Raw genomic sequence first — 25,254 nt, 5'->3', positions numbered from 1 at the left:
CTGCCCAGAGAAGTGTTTGAGTCACCATCCCTGGAGGTCTTCAAAGATGGGTAGATGTAAAGCTTAGGGACGTGGTTTAATGGTGGACTAGACAGTGCTAGGTTAAAGGTTGGACTAGGTAAGTGTATATGATGATAAAAAATATTTATCACCTTTTTTCTTTTGAATTAAGCCCTGATAATGAGTAAAGACTAGCATAATTATGATATGCTTTGTTTATTGCCTCAACAGGACTTTATACAACTTTGCTTTCACTTTTATACATAACTTCATAGACATCAGATGTTGTTCTTAATATTTGGAAATTTACACTGTAAATTGAAAACAATTATTTACATTTTTTTATATATTTTAATATTGCTGTAATAGCATAATCTTTCATAAATGTATCTCTAGTGGTTTCTGTTTTCTTGAGATTTCTTCTTTTAATAGACCTTAAGAATTTCATTGTATTTTTATTTGGACCTTCATTCAAATATTGTTTTATTTTTAAGTTTCAAGTAGCCTGATATTAGGGAAAGTTAGCATACATTTATTGTTTGTAAGTATTTATTAATGTAGGACATTCTGCATAATAATGTATATCACCTTATCAGGTCTCTAATTTGCCTTTGAGTTTAATGGAGTAAATGACTGCATTAGTTTCCATTATAATATGAAAGAGAGTTGTTTGGGACCTTTTGACAAATTAAGCTGGCATGAGAATATAAGAACAAAATATTTCTATAATGTGTAACTTTCTGCTACTTTTCTCTGTTAGTCATGCCAGAGTTCTTTAGTGAAAGAGACCCTTGTCTCAGGATTTTTCTTTGGTAAAGTGAATTAAAATATATAAATAAAAAGATAATAATCTTAATAGTCTTTCACAACTATGATTTTCAATATTTGTTGTGCTTCTCAACAGTGAGGGCTATATAGCTGCACAGTTCAAATTTGGGATTTTAGATTTCTATATGCAGCAAAAATATAGTTCTGCAGATACTACTCAGTTTTGGTTTAAAAGGAGTATACAGATAACTATCTTATACCTTTAAAGCCTTAGCATTCTACATGTTCTTCCCAGTGAATCCTTTCAATACCATTGAGTTCCTGCAAAAATATTTTCTGCTAAGAATTGTAAAACATGAAGAATGGGTAAGTTAGCATTTTGTCATTCTGTATTTAAAGAAGGTGTCACTGCAGTTTGACAAATGTTTCTTAAACCAGTAAAGTAAACAAAGCAATAAAACGCTTGTAATGTGAGCTCTCAAACATTTGTAAAGTTGCGTATTTCTCATTTTAACCATTATCCCTGTATAAATAAATATTGTGTTTTAACTGAATACTTTACATTGAATACTGTAAGTTTTGCAGAAAATTATTTTTTTCTCCTGAACCAGACAATGTATGTACAAGGTAGACTCAGTCATTCTGACAAGAGCTTGAAAGCCTGTTAATAACTAAATCTAAAAAATAAATTAATCCATCATTGATTTTTATGTTTTTATTGAAGTGATGAAAAATGTGGGGCTTTATGTTTTATGTTTGTTTTTACCTGTTTTAGCTTTGCTTTCTGTGTAAAAACTACGTTGTTTAGTAAGCATTATTCTGATAGAAGATTTAGTTGATAATGGATCATATCTGATATGAATTGAGGATATGAATTGTGGTCTGTAGAAGAAAAAAAATGATAACCTTATAATTTCTATGAGTATTTGAAACAGGTTTCTTTTTTTTTTTTTTCACCTCTGTATTTTTTAAGGACTAGAACTTCTTGCAAAAAAAATGCAACTAAAGTAATATTTCTAAATAGCTATATGTTGTGTTTCTGTTCTATAAAAGCAAAAAATAAATTCCATCCTATTAAATTTTTATTGCAGATTACTATTTATTCACTAACAGTGAATCATAGAATCATAGAATATTCTGAGTTGGAAGGGACCCATAAGGATCATCAAGTCCAACTCCTTGCACCGCACAGGTCTCCCCAAAAGTTTAGACCATGTGACTTAGTGCACAGTCCAAACATTTCTTAAATTCATACAGGCTTGGTGCAGTGACTACTTCACTGGGGAGCCTGTTCCAGTGCACAACCACCCTCTCAGTGAAAAATCTCCTCCTGATATCTAATCTAAACTTCCCCTGTGTCCTGGTTTCAGTTAGGACAGTTATTTTTCCTCCTAGTAGCTGGTAGGGTGCTATGTTTTGGATTAGGATGAGAAGAGTGCTGATAACATGCTGATGTTTTAATTGCCGGAGAGCAATGCTTACACTATGCCAAGGACTTTTCAGCTCCTCGCTCTGTCCTGCCAGTGGGCAGGCTGGGGGTGCAGCAAAAGCTGGGAGGGGACAAACCCAGGACAGCTGACCGAAACTGGCCAAAGGGGTATTCCATACCATCTGACGTCATGCTAAACAATATATAGGGGTGGCTAGCCGGGGTGGGGGGGCCGGCTGCTCGGGGTTGGGCTAGGCATCGGTCAGCGGGTGGTGAGCAATTGCATTGTGCATCACTTGTTTGTACATATTATTATTATTATTATTATCATTATTATTTTCTATCTTAATAAACTGTCTTTATCTCAACTCACAGGCTTCACTTTTCCGTTTCTCTCCCCCATCCCAGAGAGGGAGGGGGGAGGGTGAGCGAACGGCTGTGTGGTGTTTAGCTGCCAGCCGGGTTAAACCACAACACCCTGCCTAAGCTTCACCTCGTTCCCGCGGGTCCTATCACTGGTGTTTATGGAGAATAGGTCACCCACCTCTCCACTCCCCCTCGTGAGGAAGTTGTAGACCGCGATGAGGTCCCCCCTCAGCCTCCTCTTTTCTAGGCTGAAAAGGCCCAGTGACATTAGCCGCTCTTCATACGTCATCCCCTCCAGGCCCTCCACCATCTTCGTCACCCTCCTCTGGACACTCTCCAATGTCCTTTTTGTACTGTGGTGCCCAGAACTGCACACAGTACTCACGCGAGGCCTCACCAGCGCAGAGTAGAGCAGGACAATCACTTCCCTCGACCGACTAGCAATGCCGTGCTTCATGCACCCCAGGATATGGTTGGCCTTCCTTGCTGCCAGGGCACACTGCTGGCTCATATTCAACTTGCTGTCAACCACGACCCCCAGATCCCTCTCTGCAGGGCTGCTCTCCAGCATCTCATCGCCCAGTCTGTATGTATGGCCAGGGTTGCCCCATCCCATGTGCAGGACCCGTCACTTGCTTTTGTTAAACTTCATGCAGCTGGTGATCGCCCAGTTCTCCAACCTGTCCAGATCTCTCTGCAAGGTCTTTCCACCCTCGTCCGAGTCTACAACTCGTCCAAGTTTGGTGTCGTGGGCAAATTTGCTCAAAACACCTCCTAGTCCTACATCCAAATCATTTATAAAGACATTGAAGAGGACTGGCCCTAAGATAGAGCCTTGAGGCTCTATCTTAGAGATCTTCCACTAGAGACCTTCCGCCAGCCAGATGTGGCCCCATTTACCACAATCCTTTGAGCCCTACCTGTCAGCCAATTGCTCACCCATGATATTTTTGTTAATCTGTATGCTGGACATTTTGTCCAGAAGGATCCTATGGGAAACCGTGTTGAAAGCCTTGCTGAAGTCCAAAAAGATCATATCAGCTGCTTTCCCTTGGTCGACTAGATGGGTGATCTTTCATAAAAGGAAATCAAATTTTTTAGGCAGGACCTACCCCTCAATGCAGTAAGCAAGCTTAAATCTGTTGATACTGAGTAGTGGGAGTACATCATATCTCTGCTTCGTACTGCAGGTGCACTGATAGTATTTCTACTACATCAACTTTGGAATGTCTAGCATAAAAGAATAAGGATTACAAATGCCACTACTTGACTTCTGAGAAACAAAAATTGCTTCAAACAATCAAACAAGCGAACTCTAACTGCCTGTTCCTAAGGCCCTATGTCAGACATGAAATTTCAGCTGAGGTCCACTATTTATTCAATCTGTTATTCTGTATCCACACTTTCAAAGATAATGTATGGTGAATCCTGTGACTTTTCTGATTAGTCTTAAAAATAAACAAATAAATAATCCTCTCTTTCTTTTCCCTTTTTCCTTTCCCCTCTCTCTTTCCTCATCCAAATAATTTAACACATACTGTGTCATTTTTACTGGATGTTGTGTAATTTTCTTTTAATATTAATCTTTTTTTATGTTTCAGGAATTTTGGTTGTCATCTCATGTTCCTGAATTTTGAAAACAAAACTCTTAGCTTAATATTGTTATTACTTACATCATGAGTGACTTTGGGATGCTGGGACTTAATATTTAGGCCAGTGAGTTCAGTCCAGGAAGATTTTTCCTTAGCTGATAACTTATGCAAATAAGTTGTATTGGAGGTGATATATGTGTTTTAAGTTGTTCCCGGCTTTCTCTATTATATTGTACTTCTAGTACTCAATCAGAATTGATATAGGGTCATGCTAATTTGGGGCAGGGAGGTAACTATTATAGTTTTTTTTTAAAAAAAAGTCATGATAAACTTCTAGTAAGAAAGAAAAGGATGAGCTGAATTATATTTGTGAAATGCTTGTAATATTTACACTTAACATGTTTTCCTTTTACAAAGGAAATTGTCAAGGAAGCATTAATGGAGGAGCAAAAACGAAGTGAAAAGGCGGTAGAAGAAGCTGTGAAAAGGACAAGGGAGGAACTGGTAGAATATATTAAAGAGCAGAAAAGGGTAAGTTACCAGTGGCTAACGGGTTTTATTTCCTGGATTGAGAAATTGATGAAGTTTATTAATCCTGAAGCCTATCATGAAATGCAGAGAAAAACAGAAGCAGAAGTTTTATCTTCAGAGTTGTCACTACTTTTTTCAAACAACTTCTGTTAGTATAATAAAGTTCTTCATGTATATTTATAGACTTCTAAGTTCATTACAAATCAAAAAGCAGAAATGAATGAAACGGTTGAAATCTGTGGTATTTCTTATTACAGTAACTTAAAGATGGGGTTGTAAATGCAGTCTGTCAAATTCAAGTTGTGATCAGAGGTCAGTATCAGAAACATGCTGTTTGATGTTCACAGATAAGCTTCATTTTGCAGTTTGTATGCACACAAAGGCTGTTAACTTTCCCTCTTTACCCATATTATACAAGAGCCTGAAAATATATGATATTCGGTGGGGAAGGATTTATATCCAGTGCATTGGTCTTCTTAAAAAATGTTGTGCTGTTCTGAAATGGTTTCAGCTATGTTAATGCTGTATACTTGCAGAATAATGTTTGTATATAAGCAATCAGTTGTAACTTTATCAGCTTGATTCACTTCCAGGAGAATAAAAAAAATAAGTAAATTAACACATTCCTCCCCTTTGAGAATCTTTAAAAATAATTATAATAATAAGGATTCTACATAAATAAAATTACTGATTGTGAATCTAATTGGTATCATTGTCCTTAGAATGAGGTAGTGTCTTTGGTCCTTGCTATTATGGGCTGAATAATATTGTGGAAAATAGGATTTAACTTCAGAAGTTTCACTGTACTACTAGTTCAAGATGTTGGATGAGTTCTCTTCTTCTCTTATTGTGGGTGGAGAAGTTTACATTTAGCAGTGTGGATCTTATTGGGAAAGACGTTTAAACAGATGTCCAGGGGAAAACACTGTCCGTTATGAGTTTGTTTATATGTTAAATTAGTCATTTACCAAGGGTGAGCTCTGGGGAAAGTGAAAATGCATCTCATATTAGAATAGCTTGTATAATAAATAACTTAGTTAATAGGACCAGTATTGCAGCTCAACTAGTCTGTTTAGTGCATAGACTATGTCTATGTCCTAAGTCCTATGAGGAGCGGCTGAGGAAACTGGGGTTGTTTAGTCTGGAGAAGAGGAGGCTCAGGGGAGACCTTATTGCTCTCTACAACTACCTGAAAGGAAGATGTGGGGAGTGGGGGGTCGGCCTCTTCTCACATGTAATTAATGATAGGACTAGTGGGAATGGCCTCAAGTTGTGTCAGGGAGGTTCAGATTGGAAATCAGGAGACATTTCTTCTTAGAAAGAGTAGTCAGGCATTGGAACGGGTTGCCCGGGGGATGGTGGCGTCCCTGGGGATGTTTGAGCAAAGGTTGGACCTGGTGTTTAGGGACATTGTTTAGTGGATGACATTGGTGGTAGGGGCATGGTTGGACCAGATGATCTTGGAGGTCTTTTCCAACATTAATGATTCTATGTTTCTCTTCACTGTTGATACATAGATCACACAATTTTGAATTGACAATGAGATTATATAGATTTCCCAAATCACATTATTTCAGCTCTATCTGGGAGAAAAATAAATAGGATTTAGGTTACAATAAACCTATATTTTGTTTGAAATGACAGAAGGAAAAGTCTTCAGTTGCCTGCTGCAGAGTTTCTGTAAATTTTCTTTTGTATGTAAATGGACTTGCACATCATTTATTACTCCTTTGCAGGTACACCATACCTTTATAATCTTGTTTATATTAAAAGTATGTGAGGTCAAAGTCTGGCAAAAACAAACAAAAAAACAACAACAACAAAAACTCCCCTTTTGCAGCTTCTGCCATTTCCTTGGGTCCTGTCGCTGTCCCCAGAGCAGATCTCAGCGCCTGCCCCTCCGCTCCCCTCGTGAGGGAGCTGCAGGCCGCAATGAGGCCTCCCCTCAGCCTTCTGTGCTCCGGGCTGAACAAACTGAATGACTTCAGCTGCTCCTCATACTTCCTGCTCTCTAGATCCTTCGCCATCTTCGTAGCCCTCCTCTGGACACTCTCTAATAGTTTTATTTCATTTTTATACGGTTGTGCCCAAAACCACACACAGTACTCAAGTTGAGGCTGCACCATTGCAGTGTAGAGCGGCACAATCACTTCCTTTGACTGGCTGACAATACTATGTCTGATGCAGTTAATCATCTTGGCTGCCAGGGCGCACTGTTGACTCATATTCAACTTGCTGTTGACTAAAACCCCCAGATCCCTTTCTGCAGAGCTGCTCTCCAGCATCTCATACCCTGGTCTGTACGTACAGCCAGGGTTGGCCCTTCCCAAGTGCAGAATCCAACACTTGCTCTTGTTAAACTTCATATTGTTGGTGATAGCCCAGCTCTCTGATTTGTCAAGATCTCTCTGCAAGACCTCTTCACCTTCAGTGGAGACAACAGCTCCTCCCAGTTTGTCATCTGCAAACAAAAACACCTTCTAGTCCTACATCCAAGTCATTTTTCTAGTTGTATGCTGGACATTTTGTCCAGAAGGATTTTTTGAGAAACGGTATCGAAGGCTTTACAGAAATCCAAAATGATAACATCAACTGGCTTCCCTTGGTCAGCTACATGGAAAGGAAATTAGGTTTGTTAAGTTTGCCTCATGAACCCATATTGGCTGTGACCAATGACCTCATTGTCCTTCAGGTGTTTTTTCAATAACTCCCACAATAATTTTCTCCATAATTTTACCAGGCACTGAATTGAGTCCAACAGGCCTGTAATTACCAGGGTCTTCTTTCTTTCCCTTCTTGAAAATTGGAATAATTTTTGCCAGCTTCCAGTCAGCAAGGACATCCCCAGATTCCAAAGACATTTGAAAAATAATTAAGAGTGGTTTTGCAATGACATCAGCCAGCTCTCTGAGTATATTGGGATGAATCCCTGTGGGCCCCATAGACTTATATGCATCCAGGCGGTGACAAGTTTGGGATTGGCTGGGCTGGGAGTTCATCATTCACACAGTCATGGTTCTCCAACTCAGGGAACCTGGGGTTCCTGATCCTGTCGTTGGTGTTATGAACTCATTCTGTATTTAAGTTCAGAGTGGAAGATGTTTTTGACTCCAAATCATTAGGAACAATAGCTTATCTAAGAGTAAAAGAGTAAAACGTCAGAGAATGAATGGCCCCTGATCAAAGCCCATGTACCTGTCAGAGTAAAAATATACCTTATGAACTATATTAAAAAGCAGCAGCCTATGGAAGGAATTCCTAGAAAGAACTCAGGGAACACACCTTTCTTCCTTGGCTGAAATTTAATGATTTTTATTATTTTATTTTATTTTTACTGGATGATGGGGAGAGTTGCAGTTATGCTCCTGCAAAGGTAGCATACACATTGTATGTTTCATCATTGTTTTGAAAACAAGTTTTTAGAATCCTTCAAACATGGCTACAATGATATTAGAATCTGGTTAGTGGTGGTGAAGTGTTTAAAGAAAACACTTATGAACAAATTTGTATTCAAAAACTTTTACCTCATCGTAAATGTATTAAATACCAGTTTCCAAAGTACCTTTTAACTCATTTAGTCATTTATTGTATTAGACTTCCTTTTACTAAGTGTTTAGCTAGTAAGTGTTTAACTAGTGATATCAGTTTAAGGAAATCAGTTACATGCTTGGCTAGTTATATATCTGTTGCAAATATTTTCAAATAATAATGAGCTTTTACTATGCTTGGTTTCTTAGAAGAATTTCTATAACAATTTATAAAAGTTAGATCTGTCAATCCCACAAGTTTTGCAGTACATTATACATGTAGTCCAACATTATACTACACTATATGTAACAGTAGATATTTACTTAGTTTGGATCTTTGTGATAGAAGGAATTGACTGTGAATGAATCTTTTTAAAAATAGATTTATAATTATTTGTATTGTGCCAACATAACATATATACTAGGAAAATAAACTAGAAATCTCCTGATGCAGTTCCAGAACTGACCTCAGTTGTAGTCCAGCTATGCTATTTCTATAATAGTGGTTACTTTTGAAGGCCAAGACACCATATGATTCACAAGTTCAGAGATTTCACAAATCCAGGTTATCAGCATCCAATGTACACTTTAACAGTCACTTAATATATAGTATGTATGCATGGGATTCTTTGAATTAGTAGTAAGTTACTTTAAAAATAAAAATAAAAATAATTGATCTTCCTTTATTCTTACACAATACTTTTCAACCCTTTCTTTCCTGATCAGTATGCTTTTAACAAAAGTTCTTTAGAGTTGAGGAAACTAAATGTCCTAGGTTTCATAAAATTTCTGAGTAATTTAATGTCATATACATAAAATTTGTTCATGCCTATAGTGGATCTATAAAGACCCTATTTCAAAACCTTTCACAGATAAATAATTCAGAGTTAATCCAATTAGTTTTACACATAATATGTTTGGCACTGTTGCCCACAAATGAGACACATTCCATATCAGTGAAACAAAAAGTGACTTGTCTCTTTGACTGTATTTTCTCATGGGCAAATGAACAAGTGACAAGTGTGAGGGGGGAGGGTTATATGAAAAATGAGAGATTGGGAGCATACAAGTTAGTTAGGAGGGGGAAATGGAAGATAAAGCAACAATATCATGCTAAAATGCCTAAGATAAGAACAAATGTTATTTACTCTGTATTCAAGCCAAAGTGTCTCTATCAAGCAGAGAATGTCAATAATTCTTCACCTCTCATTAAAGGACACTGCAAACTAAAACAAAACAAAACAAAAAAAAAAAGAACGGAAATCTTGAAGGCAACATATAGTTTGAGACGATAAATGAAAGATGGACAATACATTGTCACTGTGCTTTTTTGTACTTAAAATAAAATCCCAAGTTTTAAACATATATAGATCTATATTGACAATGGTTCAATTTATGTACTTCAGTCTTAGTTTTAGTTTCTTTATTGCATTTTCAATGAAGTATATTATACTACAAAAATGTTTTATACGTTGCCACAAGTAACATCTTAACAATCTGGATACCTAAGATGTGAAAGAATTTTCACAGGAATTTGTCCCTTTATTTTGCAATTACTTCATAACCACAATTGTTCTCAAGGGTGCTTCAGACCTGAAATAGACTAACATATCTGTTGAAAGACATCTTTGAAAGGTATCAGACTTGTAGAGGTTTATATAAACCTTAACACCTTGAAGAACTTTTCCAAGTCAAATTTGAATACACTTGCTACCACTAATAGCCCGGTATGCTTTTTTCAGCAAAGGCTAAAAACACATTATGTCCAGAAAATTATCTTTATTAATTTCCTGAAAGCTTATTTGACCCTGTAGTACATAGGTCCTTTTTTGAACATAAATATCAGGAAGGCAAAACAATGTTTCACCTTCCTGATGATGTAAGGTAAAATGGGGTGGTGGTGGTGAACACAGATACACAAATATAAAAAAGAAGATAGGCACCGAAGTAGGATTAAATAGCAATCCACTATGTTCACTTTTGATTATCATAAAAATAAATGTTCTTAGATTATATCCAGTGCATCGTTACAGCACACTGTTGAGTGCCACCTATATCCTTGGATGACTTAGATGTAGGGGGAAGCGATATCTTGCAGTTTCGTTAGAGAGTGAAGTAACAGTAGGAAAGCACTCATCCAAGAGTATCAACATTCTGTCCCATTTGACAAGCCCAAGATTTGCTAACTCATTTGCCAGTGTTGTCTTTTGTGGCTTGATGTTCACAAACGTGTCACCTCTGGGCTTTCATTGTGGTCCTTGCTCATCTGACTGCTTTGAAAATAGCCAGTACAGTGACAGGCCCCCACATCTTAAGTGCCCCAAGATATAATAAATCACATAGGCCAGCCATTCAGACTCGCCATGCCTGTGTTATTGATTGGAGTGAGAAGCCTTTTACATTTTTGCATTGTCTTTAAAATTCTAGTGTTTGTTTTCATAATGAATATGAACCCCTGAAGGGGTTCAGGGTGTAATAGCTATTTGTTTTTTTTCTTCATTGATGCTGATGTGATATTATACACTTGCACGTCTGTATGTAGGCACTTACATGTGTGTGTATGTAGACATACATATTTATTTACTCCTTGGAGAACATGACAAGAAGTAGAGCCCTAGTGGCAAGAAATCAAGTTCAGTGGCAGAGTTTAACTACAGCCTAATATTGCAGTTCCCAAAATGTTATCCATGGACTAAGAGACAAAAGCATGGCAGGTGACCTGATACTGACCTGTAGAACTGTATTACTGCTCTAATATTTTTGATTAAAGATTTGATTAGTGAGTACATGGTGCTCTTTTAGGAATATATATTAGAAAAAAAAGGCTTCTTGCATGAACTTCATGTGGGGCTTTGGCCCATTATGTGAACATTCTTTGGTTTAGTTTGATAGCCATGAAGTATGTGAACAGAAACATATCTTTGTCCCACAGTGCGAGTTTAATAAGCAATTCCAAAGAACTTGCATATTTGTTGTTTGCTCGTGTGCAGTATAATTATGTGACAGACTTTACAGAGGTGTGTTAAAAGTATTCTAATGTTGTGGTTAGAAAAATAAGACAAGTATGTTAGCATTGTGTGTAAAGTAATGTTTGAACAATACCTTTTCATAGTCTTTTGCTTACATTGTCACCTTTCACTGATCCAAGTTGTGAAAAAAAAAAAAAAAAAAAAAAAAAACTAAGTGTAACCTACACCAGATACAACAACCTATGAAACTGTAGAGAAGCAGACAGGCATTGTTGTAAGGCAGACAAGTGAAGTATCAGATTCCACCAGTCTGAGAGAAGTCAAGTCAGCTGATTAACGGGAGTAAGAGTTAATTTCTGAACAGGGAAAAAGCTTGAAAACAAGTTGTAAAACAGCAAGAAAGCAGTGTCTGAATAAATAAATAAATAAAAATCAATGTTGAAGTATATTAAGATCCTATGCATCTTAGTCTTATTTTGAAGTAATGAAACCATTCCTAAAGAAATCCGCAGTATGGAGCTACACGTTTTTCTTTTTATGTAGGGAGATTTGTACCTGCTGTTCCACAAAGACAGTTCCTTAAATAGTTGCCTTATATGACTAGCTAAGATGATTTTTTATTAAATTGCAGACAGAAAGCAAGAAAAACAGCTTAATAAAAACAATACTGAAATATTAAATTACTCCAAAAAGCCTTCAAAGATTGACATAAGTGAATTTTCTATCCAGTGTTTAGTGAAATAGTTGAGATTTTCAATACCAAAACTAATAAGTTAGTTCAGAGATACTTTCAGAAATAATTTAGCTAGGTAGTCACACAGCATATTCTGTTTCTAACTGGTGAAATGGTGCAAGGATCCAGATGCATTCTAGCAGTAAAACATACTGGCAAGTAAATATTTTTATATAAATTATACATTCCTTTAATAATTTCTGTTGGACTTTATATACTTTAACTGCATGTAGAATGAAGAAAAAGATCGGAATTGAGTATATTGTTAACATATATGCTTAATTAGTTTATATGATTTTGAGGGGTTTTCTTTCCTGTCAATTGCAAATGCTAGCATCACTAAACTGCTCATGCACAAAAAGACTGCTCTACAGTAGTTAACAAAAATAAAAAATAAAAAAAATCACATGCTGCTGTCCCCTGCAATAAATTTGAAGGGAAAAGTAACTCACCTGTGACTTTTTGGGCTAGTTGTCCAAGTGGTTTATCCAGCAGAAAATATCCTGATAGTCCTGATCCTGAAAAAAATATGCTTACATGCTTTATTTTATGCTCTAATCTTGTTTACATAAGGTATCATGATCTGTAAAATGTTGGCAGAAAAGTGAATTTGGTGTCAGGCAAAGAACATGGAGAACATAGAATTGCTATTACACTCAGTTCACTGCTGTATTTTCAATGTTCAGAATGTCATTTTCATTATGAGCCTCAAACTGTGGATGTGAACTTGTTGAGATCCAGGAAAACACAGTTTATATATCTGTATACGTGTAGGTTCTAATTATTTAAAATGTATTAATTTCAAAGAAGGTGTATCACATTTTAATATTAACAACTGAAATGCAAGTGGATTTCACTTTTCTGGAGGTATTTTATACTTAAAAAATAAAAAATCAGTTGTTTCCCAACATCAGGAAGTATCAAATCGGTATAGTGAAAAGTTTGAGGTACTACTATTGTCAGTATAAGCCTATTGATTTTTTCCATTTATCTTCTTTTCTTTATATATATATATATATATATATATATATATATATTATGATCATTCCTTATGGAGATTTTTAAAAGTAAGTTCTTGTAGGGAAGTGGAAGAACAGTAGGAAATATCACATTTGATTTTAAATTGATTTTAAAGGTGGTTTTAAGGTCAAATTCAAACCTTCTTTTTTTGACACATATAAATTACATGTACTGGAACAGTCTAACCTGCTGCATCTCAGGATTCAAAAGTGAACTTAAGGTTTCTATCACAGTCTCTCATTAGTCTTTCACCAGTGAAAATTGAAGCAAGAATGAATAGCTTAGCCATATACCACAAAAATTGCCTTAATGGTTTAGTAACTGCTAACTAAAATATGGTATTTCACAAGTACAGGGATTGTTTAAAATCATGGCTTTGTGGGTTCTCTTCATTCTGGGTCAGATCCTCTGTTTTTGCATTCAGATTGGCTCCTGAATGCACTTCTATTTATAACCAAATTTTCTTTTTAAAAGATTGAAATGGACTTCATGGGTTTTCAAACCAATATTTTGCCATTATATATAATTCCTTTCCAAGGTAGTCACAGAAGTGTTATCTTGAAACACTTACCATAATCTTTTTCCAATTCATGGCAAGAGCAGAAGTAGGAAATTGTCATTTTATGAATTCATCATTCAAACAGGGATGTTTTAGGGGTCAGGCCTATACTTGGTTGAGTGCACTTTGCTTTTGCCTAATGTGCTTTGCTTTTAGCACTTTGCTTTTAGCCTAATCCTCTGATCACAAGTTCAAGCAATCACTTCCCACCTCTGCTTTTTTATTGTTTGCTTTAGTAGAGGGTCATCAAGTCCTGCAGTGCTGTTATTACTTTCCTAATAGTTGTTAATTCTGTACATTGTATATATCTGTAAAAGTACCAGGAGACAAAATAATGCTGTAATATTTTTTGTTAGTTTGTGTGCATCTGTACAGAACCATTAAAATGTGGTCATGAAGTAGAGAGCTTTTTGGCTTTCTACATGTTGTCCTCTTATGTAATGGGGTGTTAGTGTAATAGTTTATAATTGCATAAGGGTTTGGTGTTTTTGGTTTTTTGTTTGTTTGTTTGTTTTTGAAACTCTTTGTTTAATTATCACTGAAGCGTTTTATGATTCTTTTTGCTTAAGGGACCTTTTCGAGTGTCCCTATTTAAATAAACGATAAAGGTCCAGTTTGATTTTAGTGTGAATACAATGGCTTCAGAAATGTCTGCTTCATCCTGGAACCTAGAAAATTAATCAGATTTTCCTAGTTTTTACACAAGAATTCATACTCTTAGAGTTATCCATCTTGAGAATTTGACTGTTGGGATATTTGACATTTTAAATAATTGAATTACTTGGATTTTTTTTCTCTTTGAGATTACTTGTTCATAGAAGATTTTGTGAGACATTTATGCACTGTTTTCCCTTTGTCCTTAATTTCTTTTTCCATTTCTGTGGTTGAGTTTTTAATGTCTACGGTATTTGTATTGTGTGTTCTAAAATAATTATTTCCAGTACTATCAAATAAATAATTGAACTGAGTTCTGAAAGGGTGACTTCACATTAATATGGAATAAATTAGATCCAGTGTTTCAGTGATATAAAATAAGATTTTGGTGCAGAAAACTTTATTTCCTATATTTTTCAGATTTCTTTATTGGCATCTTTTCTACCAACATTTCATGATTGCTTGAATCATTTTGAACTAAGCCCCCAGGAAGAGGAGAGCATAGCTTACATTCTGCCTACATTCAAATAATAGAACACTAGTGAAAAAATATATTTAGCCTAGGAATTTCTGTTCTAATATGCGAATTCTAAGGTCAAGTTTTGCTTGAGAGACTTTTGACTAATTTAAATGGTTATATTGATTTACTGTCTTAAAAAATAAAGGCTGAAATAAGTAGATGCAGGAGCATAAAGAGCGTTTATGTCCATTGAGCATTTGTCAATCACATACTTATTTTCACCTTAGTTCTGCTGAAGTGAAAGCACATCTTGCCTGAATTTTTTTCTAATATTGAAGATAAATTAAAAATTGTTTTCCGCCTGTCATCTGAGATGCCTAGCAATTTTTGGTGTTTCTATCTGTACATCATTATTCTGTCTTAATTCTTTAAAAAAAAAATTTCTTTCAACAGGAACCAGGTAGTCCTCTGTAGGTAACTTTGGTTCAAAACTTCTTTTACAATACCATTTTTAACCTTTGATTGGTATGTAGTTGTTCACAGTTAAGATTTGAAATACAAATGGTTAAGCTTTTCAATCCCAATATTTTACCATATCCATAAAGCACTAGTTTTATAAACACTGAACCATGCACTAGGACAAAAGTGCTAAATGTTTAATGTTACTGAAGCCAATATAAAAATATTAACAAATCCTCTTCTTCAATGCATTTTATTCCCCAACAGTTGTTTAGTTCCCAACATTGTTTAGTCCCTCAGTTTTACCCCCCAGCTTAATGGATAAAGCTACTTTCTGAGAATATTCAAGTAGAAAATTCATGAAATTACATTTTGGGAATAAGTTAACCATAAATAATTTTTAATCTTTTTCAGTGCCTTCAGCATACCAACCATGTATAAAGGAACCTAAATAGTACTATGTACAAAATTGCAACATATCTTTGTTTTGGATACTTCACCGTATTTCCTCTTTTTATAGAAAACGATTTAGTTCTATTTAATATTTGGCATACTGTAATTTCTCATTCACTTTCTTCTGGTACCTGTTGGATCATTTAAATCAACATGGCTGCTACAAAGAAGAATAAACACAAGCATGAGGGATTCAGTACAAAAGGAAAAAAAAAAAAAAAAAACACCTACTCAGGCTAGAATATGATTATGTTTAAGACAGGCTGAAAGGTAATTTCTATCCTTTCTGTTTCCTAAAGTATGGAAATACTAGATGTATGAGGAATACATTTTTAAATGAAACATACATCTTGTTAGGCAATATAAATGAGATTTCCTTTGAAAGAGAAGATAACGTGTCTGGCCACCTTTATGAATCAGTGTTCAGGAGAATTACCACAAGTGTTCCTTTGAATTCGATAATTTTACTCCATATGTATTCTGCGTATTTTCAGTGGAAGATAGAGAGATGTAGAAAGATTAGATGAACAAATTGAGTTGGTATTGAGCCTCACCATGCATCTTGCATGTCTTCTTTTTATGGTTAGGGACTGCAGCAGCAAGCAGAGATTTGCTGTAGTTATCCCTGTTTGGTTCTCTATACATCCTCTACCATGCTGTGGATCCCACAAGCTATGCAGCTGTAATATGTTTACACCAGTGTTATTAGTGGAAAACAGTGAGGATTTTTTTTTCAGGGAAAAAAAAAAACACAAAAAACTCCCAGGAGCCACTTCCAAAATTATTCATTAGAAGATTAGTGCTACAACCAACAAAATACTTCCTTTCTGAGATTCATATGTTGCACAAAAGACAACCTTACTCTGAGGAAAGCACAAAGTGCTGCCTTGATCTTTCTTTAAAAAGAACAACAGCAGCAACAGCAAAGCATTCAATTATTTTATTGAGACTTGAGAGACTATTGGAATAGTTGGGATATCTTCCTAGTGGTATTCCATGCACTCACTCATTCAAAGAACCTGTTCATCTAGGCTCCTAACTCACGACATCAGATCACTTCAATTGCTTTGTAATATCAATTTAAGCAATTATGTCTATTTGTCAGATGAGACATCTATACAGACCAGAATGGCACCCAGAGAGTTCAGATCAAGTTTTAATTCTTCCTGGTATCTACAACTCTCTGTCGTAAGGCAGGTTTCAAGAAAGTCACCATCACATTTGCTTCCTACTTGTTTTGTGTTTGCTGGCCTCTCTGCCAGTGGCTACATCAGAGTGAGTAAGGTCTCATAACTTCTAAAATATTTGTCTTATCAAATATGTAGAGCTGGGAAAGGCAGAGTTTAACTCATTTATTGTGCAACAGTTAGCCCATGTTCTGACTCATGCTGAACAGAGGAAAGACATCTTCATCTTTCATTGTTCCTTCACCCATGTTCAGTAAGTTAAAAGTAGGCAAAATAAGAGAATTAGCACAGTGCTTTGTGTTATTTTTCACAAATACTCTTTATTTTCTGTAATCTTAGGGGTTACTTACAAGTAGCTATGAAGTTTTCAGATGGCAGTGTGATTTTCCATGTTGATGGTGTCCTTGTAAATTACCCAGAAACTGAGTCAGGATGAATTCAATAAAAAACAAAATATTTCCAAATGTCTTATAAAACCTTCAGTCATCAAAGCAGATAATTGGTCACTACTGTGCTTCAAACTAAGATCTGCTTCCAACTATTTGTTGCTAGAAAGGTCACGAAATTCTTTACTCTGCTTTGTATTTATTTATTTATTTATTTATTTGTTTATTTCAATACATGGACAGTATTACAGATTGTGTAGAAGAAACCTGAAATGTTATTTGCCTTTTGTTCAAAACCAGGCATTTTCAACTCTTAAAATCACACAAATGTTAGTAAGTTTTATGGAATGGAGAGCTACAAAATTATTCTGTTTTTCAGTTCCACTACTTCTATTGTAAGTGCTACTGATTTAAAGTTGTTTATAAATCTTATAGTTCAGCAATTTACTGCCTATTCATTGCTATTGAGTGCTTTATAAAAAACTCATTCAATGTTATAGTTTGCATGTTTATAGCAGATCAAAATGCAATGGTCAAATATTGTGCATTTTGTTTATGCATGTCTTAATTTTTGTGACCATTAGCTATACAGACAGCAGAAATGAATTCTTATAGTTGGCATACATAGGAGAAAGTAAGAAAGAGTTTTTACCAAATAAATTTTCTTATGATGAATAGGTTATTTAAAGAAGTGTTCTAAATGACAAAGATTTACTTCATGAGAGAAATATTTAGGGTAAGCATTTCCTATAGTTGTAGATCCTAAACTACACAAACATGGTCAATCAGCAAGCAAATTTTATTTTTTCCTATTTGAATTACATTCATCTTCCATCAGGAAAGTTTACTGCTTGTTTTTTGATAACAAAACAAATTATATTAAGCAGTCAAATTTTCTCTGTTATATGTATGCAGCTTTCATTGACTTGAAAGGGCACATTTGGCTTACAGGGGAAAGAAATAAGTTTACATGTTATGACTTGAGAAATCATTTGAATGACAGAGTTATCTTTGTTCAGTTCACAGACACTTGTCACATGCACTCCCATCTCAATTTAAGTGATGGAAGCTGGGAGCAAAGATATAACCATTGTAAGAGAAATTCACTCTACTGCTGTGTGTTCCCATATGATTTGTGCAGCTGTGCCTCATAACCTTTCGAAGAAGCATAACTAGACATTGCATTTCTCTGACTAATATTTACCAAAATATAAGTGCACACTTAAGAATTGCAGATATCCAAGTTAGATATTTAAGGGTGTAGTATTTAATAAATCTTTTTATCCAATATTATAGAAACTAAGAACTTATTTCAGCAACAGTATTTTATTTGTATTTAAAAAACACTGGCAAGCTGGTATAAACTACATTTGTCTTATTGCAAAGGGAAGAAAAATCTGGAAAATTTCTCTCCTGGCTTTGCATGAAGAAATAGTTGGTTGTTAATGCTATGGTTACTTTTGGAAACTAGAGTCTCACTTCCTCTTTCCCTGACCAGGTGCTTTCTGTGCAGTTTTGTCCAGCCAGAAGGGTGTGTGGGAGTATACCTCTGTGGGGACTTGGTATGTGCTAGGACAGTCAGCTTAGGTATTTACTGTGTAACTAGAGGAACTAGAAATATTTTTTCTCGTCTGTGCAAAAGACTTGGAATGTTTGGAAAATACTAACGTTTACCTTAATGCACATTTACAGATGTTCCCTAAAGTAATTTTTAAATGAGTTTAAATTTTTAAAAGTTTCCCCTTTACATATTTTAGTACTGCAATTAAAATAGTATTTTAGTTCTTTACATTATTGACAAAAATAAGAAAAATGTCTTAGTATGCAATAGGTCATATATTCTTCATAAGGACCATGTAGTTCATAACACTTTTTACATTGAGAGGTGGATCAAAGTAATGGGAAAAATCAGCAGAATAGAAGAGAAATAAGGTGTCAGGTAGCTGAAACTGTCTGTAATTGCATATAGTTATTTGCAAACAAAATTAATATCAGTAAACATATTCAAACATCACATTAAGAGAAAATAAAAATGTCTCATTGCAGCCAATTATTAGACATATAAATGTCTGTGAAAGATTTTTAACTTCCTGCTTTGGAAGATTACATTATCTCTATAGAAAAGTCTATGTGTAGTTGTTGTTTCTTTTGTGTTTTGAAACCATTTTCATCTTATCCATACATTAGTCTTTAAGCTAGTTATCATATTTGTGGCACAATATAATTCAAGCGATTTTTATAACATTTTGGTTTTCTGTCTAACTAAAAGTTGACACAGAGTTCAGCCATAACTTAATCTGCATTTGTCTTTTCTGAAATTACTTGGTTGCTTTCTAGACATTTATTGTGTAGTTAACTTCTCACAGCTAAATTTGGCTGAGAATTCCTTGATCTTCTTTCACTGACTGCATCATCTTTGCTTTGTTCTCTGTGATTCTGTACATGATGTATCTTTTTTTTTTTTTTTTTTTTTTTTTGATACATATTGGAGTAACCATTGAAATTCAGTAAAATCTTCTAATCTTCTCTTGAACCTTGAATCCTAATATAACTTTAAATCCATGATAATTACAACATAATAGCATGGGTTCTTGGGGTGATGATCAAGTTTAGATTATGAATTATTATTTTTTACTTTATTTGTATTTTCTAAACTTTTCAGCTCTGCCCATCCAGTCCCAATCTTTTTTCTACTCTTAAATAAACTTGCAAAATTATTTGCCATCTCTAGTAAAATATATTTTTATAGAACTGTCATGACAATGAGTGGAAGAAAAAGAAGAAACACTAGAAGACACTTGAAACACTAGAGAAAAAGAAGGAAAACTGTCTGTGAAATATACTGCGTGTGAGTGATAAATGATGTGCCTCTAAAGTCTTCTAAAATACATGTTAATGTCTTAGACTGAAATAAAAATATCTGTTGCAATAAACTACTACAGTAACTTTAGTAGCTAGACTGTACACATATAATTGGCAGTTTCTAAAATAGTCAATCTTATGGTTCCAAGAAAACTGCTGATGTGGCTCATTGTGCTTGCATTGTTAAAAAGTATTTGCTCCCAACCCTTTTCAGCTATAGTTTAGAACAGTATTAAGGATCCAGTACGCTGCTGTCTTCTCAGTTATTTGCATGATGCACGACAAACACAAAGCATCTGTTTATCCAATGCATTCAGACTGAAATACATATAGTCTGCAAATAAAAGTGAAGTGTTTCTGCACAGTGATGCAGGCTAGGCTGTGAATTGTACACCTGTTTGGTAGCGGTTTGTCATCCATATTGCAAATTGATTGATCTTAAAAAAAAAAAAAAAAAAAAGGAAAAGCTTGTCATTCACTCAGTATATTGGATAGAAGTCTACAGCATATCGTAAAGTCATATTCTTCAACTGACTGCTGTGCGTTAGCAGTAGAATGTTTCCTAATACTTTCTGTTAGAAGTCCTGCCTCACTGTCATCTGTCCTCTTGGTAAACTGATAGCTTCACATTCTTCAGGTTTTCATTTTCTCCAGCGTCAGGTTTAGGGATTTCTAATCAGTGTTTTGAGTCAGAGTCAACTCTTACAACCAGATTACCTTGCAGCCCAGATTTCCAGCCCTTAAAAGAGTACTAGGGCAGTGGTTATATAAGATACTCTATAGATCCCATGTAGATAAAGATTGTAATTTTTATAGAGGACATTGTATGTGTACCATATGGCATTATCTGTAATAATAAGCTGGAGGTAGGGCAGACAAGAGTGATTATTCCCTTCTTGGGTCTGGTATACCAGTTCCTTAGCTGGAAGAAAGAACATATCATGCATAAAAGGTGTTTAGATGTAGAGCTTAGTGATATAGTTTAGTGGAGGACTTGTTAGTGCTACATCAGACTCAGTGATCTTGGAGGTCTCTTCCAACCTAGATTATTCAGTGATCCTGTGATTTTTTCCGATACTCTCAATCCACATCCATTATGAAGTTACAGAAGGCTACTGCTACAGCCCCAGGAGAGAGAGGAAAAAGATAATGGCTGCAGCACACTATCACCTTGTAGGCGAGGTATTTAAGAAAAGAAGGTTTTAAAATCCTGGTTTAAAATGTTTCTGTAAGATTATTTATCTGTTACATTATGATATTAGTACATCCCCTCACTGGGAACAGGAAGGACCCTTCTTGAAGAACTTGTGTTACAGACTGGTGACTTTCATTTACTGATCCTTTTGTATTGTCACCTGCAAAATCATGCATCAAAATCAGAAAACTTATTTTTGAATTTCTGTAGGTAAAACTCATACTCTTCAGTGATAGTTGCTGATTATCAGTATTTTGATAAGTGTTATTGTTTTCTGTGTTTGAATTCAAGAATCAAGCATGGCTTTCTTCTAAAGATGTATTATTTGAAGGCAAATGCAAGTGAGAGGTTATGAAAATCAGTTTCTCCTACGTTATTAATCTCAAATGAGTGATTTTTAATTTTTTTTAAAATACTTGCTGTATTTTAATATGACTTAGAACAAATAGGGTGTCATTACTATTCTTGTTCCTGAATGTTTGGTTTGGCATTTAATGCAAGGCCTCAATTGTAGGCTGAAGTGCCAGCAGCCAAAGCTGAAAACAAGACTGCGGTGGGCAAACTCAAGGTTTAATTTCAGGAAGAGTGTTTATATTTTCCCTGGGGCCACATTAATGGGAGTCCAAACCCTAAATGTTACCACCAACACATTTTACAGACCAGTTTTCCAGTTTTTAAAGTGTGGTGTCACCTTGAATATTTTTATTTTAACTTTTCCCCATCCTTCAGCTCTAAAAGAAAAACAATAAAGCTATATCGTTTTTGGCTGAATTCAGTGTCATGTTTGGGGAACACAAAATTCTGTGTAATGCAACAAAGTTGCTTTTAAAACTACTTATTCACATCATCTATTTTTGTATCAACTATTAATAATTCAGCTACAAGTTACCAGTCCAAAGCTTTATATTGCTACAAAACACGCCACCATCTGGTATGTACGTATGCATTATAAGGGCCCACATACTGATGTTCTGAATCAACCTGATGTCAGAACATCTGTGCCATGCCCAGGATGAACTTGTGACCAACAGGTCAGTGCCAAGAGAGACAGTAGTATGACGGGGTCATTGAGAGTTCCTTAGCTCAGTTTCCTGCTCATTCAGCTGGGCCTGTTTTGTGGCTTTAATAGGATTAAAGAAACATTTACATTGAGGCTTTAGGAGCATTTTCACACCGCTCCTTTACCAAACTCAAAGAGCAGTATAAATCCAAAGGATTAAGTAAGGGATTTATGTAAAGTTGTAGTGTAAGATGAGTTGGTGCACCTGGCTGTCCATTTTTTTCCTCTGTGAATAAGGCATCCTGAACCAGCATACTGCATGTGGTACAGAAATGAGCTTTATATTTTGTTTCCTGAATTCTTAAGTCTTTATAACATTTGAAAATATCATTTCTAAATATTAAAATGAAATGGTGGTTTCTGATCAAGGAATACAGTATTTTGTTCAATAGATCCTATTAGACAGTTTTCATCAGAGGGTCTTAGGACATTTTTCTGCCACTTGTCAATACTGAAGCATCATGCATTTAGGAGAAATTTTAATTTCCTGTAAATTATACTACTCTGTCTTTAAAAATGCAAAGAAAAACAAAATGAAACAAAACAAAACAAGAAAAAGTTCTTTGCCACTTACTTGGGTTCATTAAAATCTAAAGGAAATTATTAAATAAAATTATAATTTTGAAACTCCTTGAGTAATCATTTATGCTGATGAAAGTGAAATAGTTGAAACTACGTACTATTGTATGTGTCTTGCAATTGCTGTGGAGTAAAATTGCAAGCGTTTGAAATTCTTTACTTAGAACTGTTTCATATATCCTTTTGTGCCTCACTGTGTAAGTCTTCAATGACTGAAATTATGCCTGTACTCTTTACTCAGGCAAAATTCCCGATGAAATCAAATTCAAGTGGTATTACTGCTGAGAAAAGACTGTGATATCAAAGCCAAAAGGAAAAAAAAATGACAGGATGAATTGTAATGTTCAACAGCGAGATGACTGGTTATTACACTATTTCAAAATATGCTCGTGATTTAGACACATTGTTTTTAATCCAGCATGCACTGATATAATTACTGTAAGAGATATATCAACTTTGGGTTTGGTTTGCAATCACGTAATCAGTAAAATTTCTCTGTGGAGTAGATTGTTCACATTAATAAAGGTTTGCAGTACTAATATCACCCAGATGTATCCATCAGTGGGTAGTGGTTAATCATCATTAGGTGATTAAGCAAAACCTGAGGTCCAGGAAAATATAACATCTGATATTCAAGGTCCCTCTATTACGCAAATATTTGTTAAGGAAATGGAAGAGACTGCCATATTCCTTTCTGTTGTCCATCAGGAAAGCTGTGTGTGACGGGAGGAAGTGAGGCATCCTTACACACTTCCTGTCTTCTGTAAGTGAGGCTGTCCTGTATTATTCCAGATTCATCCTTTTTCTGTTATAATTGAACAGTATTTGTGTTTCTGGAAATCAGAAAGTTATAACCTGATCGCTGGTTTTAAGAATGGTTCTTTTGTGTTCTGCACATATTCCTTGAAATCTGTTTTGAAATTAAGTAGAGGAAAAATTCAAAGTTCTTAATTAGATTCATTGAATTATGCATTTTAAATGCAACTTGTGGCTCTTGTATTTAGTCATTCAGAAGAGAACTTTAGATTGACTAAAAGCTGCTAATAACAAAATAAAAAGTAAACAACAACAACAACAAAAAAAAACACAACATAAAGACTGTGGATCTTTGTGTGTGAATGAACATAAATACCCATATTTTACCATCATAATGAGAAATTTAGAAAGTAAAACTGAATTTTATAGGTTAGACATTTAATATTCTATTAGACTAAGTAAATGGATGTTTTGAGGCAAAGGACTTTTATATTCCTAGTAAAATAAAATCATTATTAAATTGTTGTCTTCTTCTTTCAAACTTATATACGTGCTTGTAACCAAATTCTAATCATTTGTATTCCACTGATATTTCTTAATTCAGAATTTTTGCATGTATGGGTATATTAGTAACACAGCACCAGTTAGAAATTTTATTACTGTAAGTGTAATCACATTACTTTGTACTAGACATGACATATAATAAGTTCAATATGATCAACTTGGACTAATTAAAGTTAAATCATCTGCTATTTTGTTTTTGTTGTCATAAGCCAACTTGTTGGCTTTTTTGTAAGTCCTGGTTGTATCATTTTGTTGGCAGCACGGGGATCTTAAAGGGTCTTGGAGAAATAATGATGAACATGCTTAGCAAAGGCATTTTGGCAGGCACCTGCAAGACTGCCAAATTGCAGAAGTTCCACATTGACTGACCTTGTTGTAAGTTCTCAACACAAAGATCAGAAGGTCTCTTCCATCCTTTCAATTTTTGTTATATCATTTTAATTAAATTAAAATTTGGACCCAAAGAGGCAAGAACAGAGAGCACAGAAGGCCTTTTTATCTATAATGTTTCCATGACATGCAAGGTCACGGTTGTGGTCTCTTTTGTCATGATGCAAAACTCCAGAAATCACACGTCTTAATTAAAAAAAAATAAATAAATAAATAAAAAAAATGTCATCTGCAGAATTTCTCTTTTCATGCACAAGGATAGGATATGGCTAGAGTAAGTGTGGGTCTACCACAAAGGCCCATTACTTAACAGATTCTCTTGGCCATACAGTTTTGAAAGAGAATTAATTTCTTCTTTTGTTCATTTCACAAATAAAATGGGTAGATAACTTTATGGATAGGGATAGTTTATTCCGATCCTAAATGCCTTCCACAAGAGCTGAGGAATATTCTGAACTCTGTGTGTTTCCTTGTGGTGTTGTGTTGTTGTTGTTATTGTTGTTGTTTTCATTTACATGTTTTAATTTTCATTTACAGCCAAGGCCTTTTGTATGGACATTCTTGAACCTCAGTATTTTTAACTGCTTCCTTTTTTTGGAATTGTTAGAAACTTTTCAGGACTGGCTATATGCAGAAATTTTCAAGCTACTTTTATCCCAAATCGTGTAGCTTCATTGCTCTAATTTTCCTTCCTTCCTTCCTTCCTTCCTTCCTTCCTTCCTTCCTTCCTTCCTTCCTTCCTTCCTTCCTTCCTT

General features: G+C 35.0%; 1 protein-coding gene across 5 annotated transcripts in view; it reads left to right on the top strand.

Annotated features, from left to right (window-relative positions):
• Nucleotides 1–25,254, top strand: part of CCDC91 (coiled-coil domain containing 91) — a 138,844-nt gene that overhangs the window by 97,841 nt on the left and 15,749 nt on the right. For all 5 annotated transcript variants that reach the window (XM_035348206.1, XM_035348222.1, XM_035348232.1 and 2 more), the window contains one exon: nucleotides 4,573–4,686. In XM_035348206.1, the coding sequence (XP_035204097.1) occupies nucleotides 4,573–4,686 (114 nt within the window). The remainder of the gene's footprint in view (nucleotides 1–4,572; nucleotides 4,687–25,254) is intronic.

The sequence above is a fragment of the Oxyura jamaicensis genome, chromosome 1, assembly GCF_011077185.1.
Source record: "Oxyura jamaicensis isolate SHBP4307 breed ruddy duck chromosome 1, BPBGC_Ojam_1.0, whole genome shotgun sequence".
In the NCBI taxonomy this organism is placed as follows: Eukaryota; Metazoa; Chordata; class Aves; order Anseriformes; family Anatidae; genus Oxyura; species Oxyura jamaicensis.
Note: the sequence above shows the minus strand (reverse complement) of the source record. Positions and strands in the feature narration are given on the sequence as shown.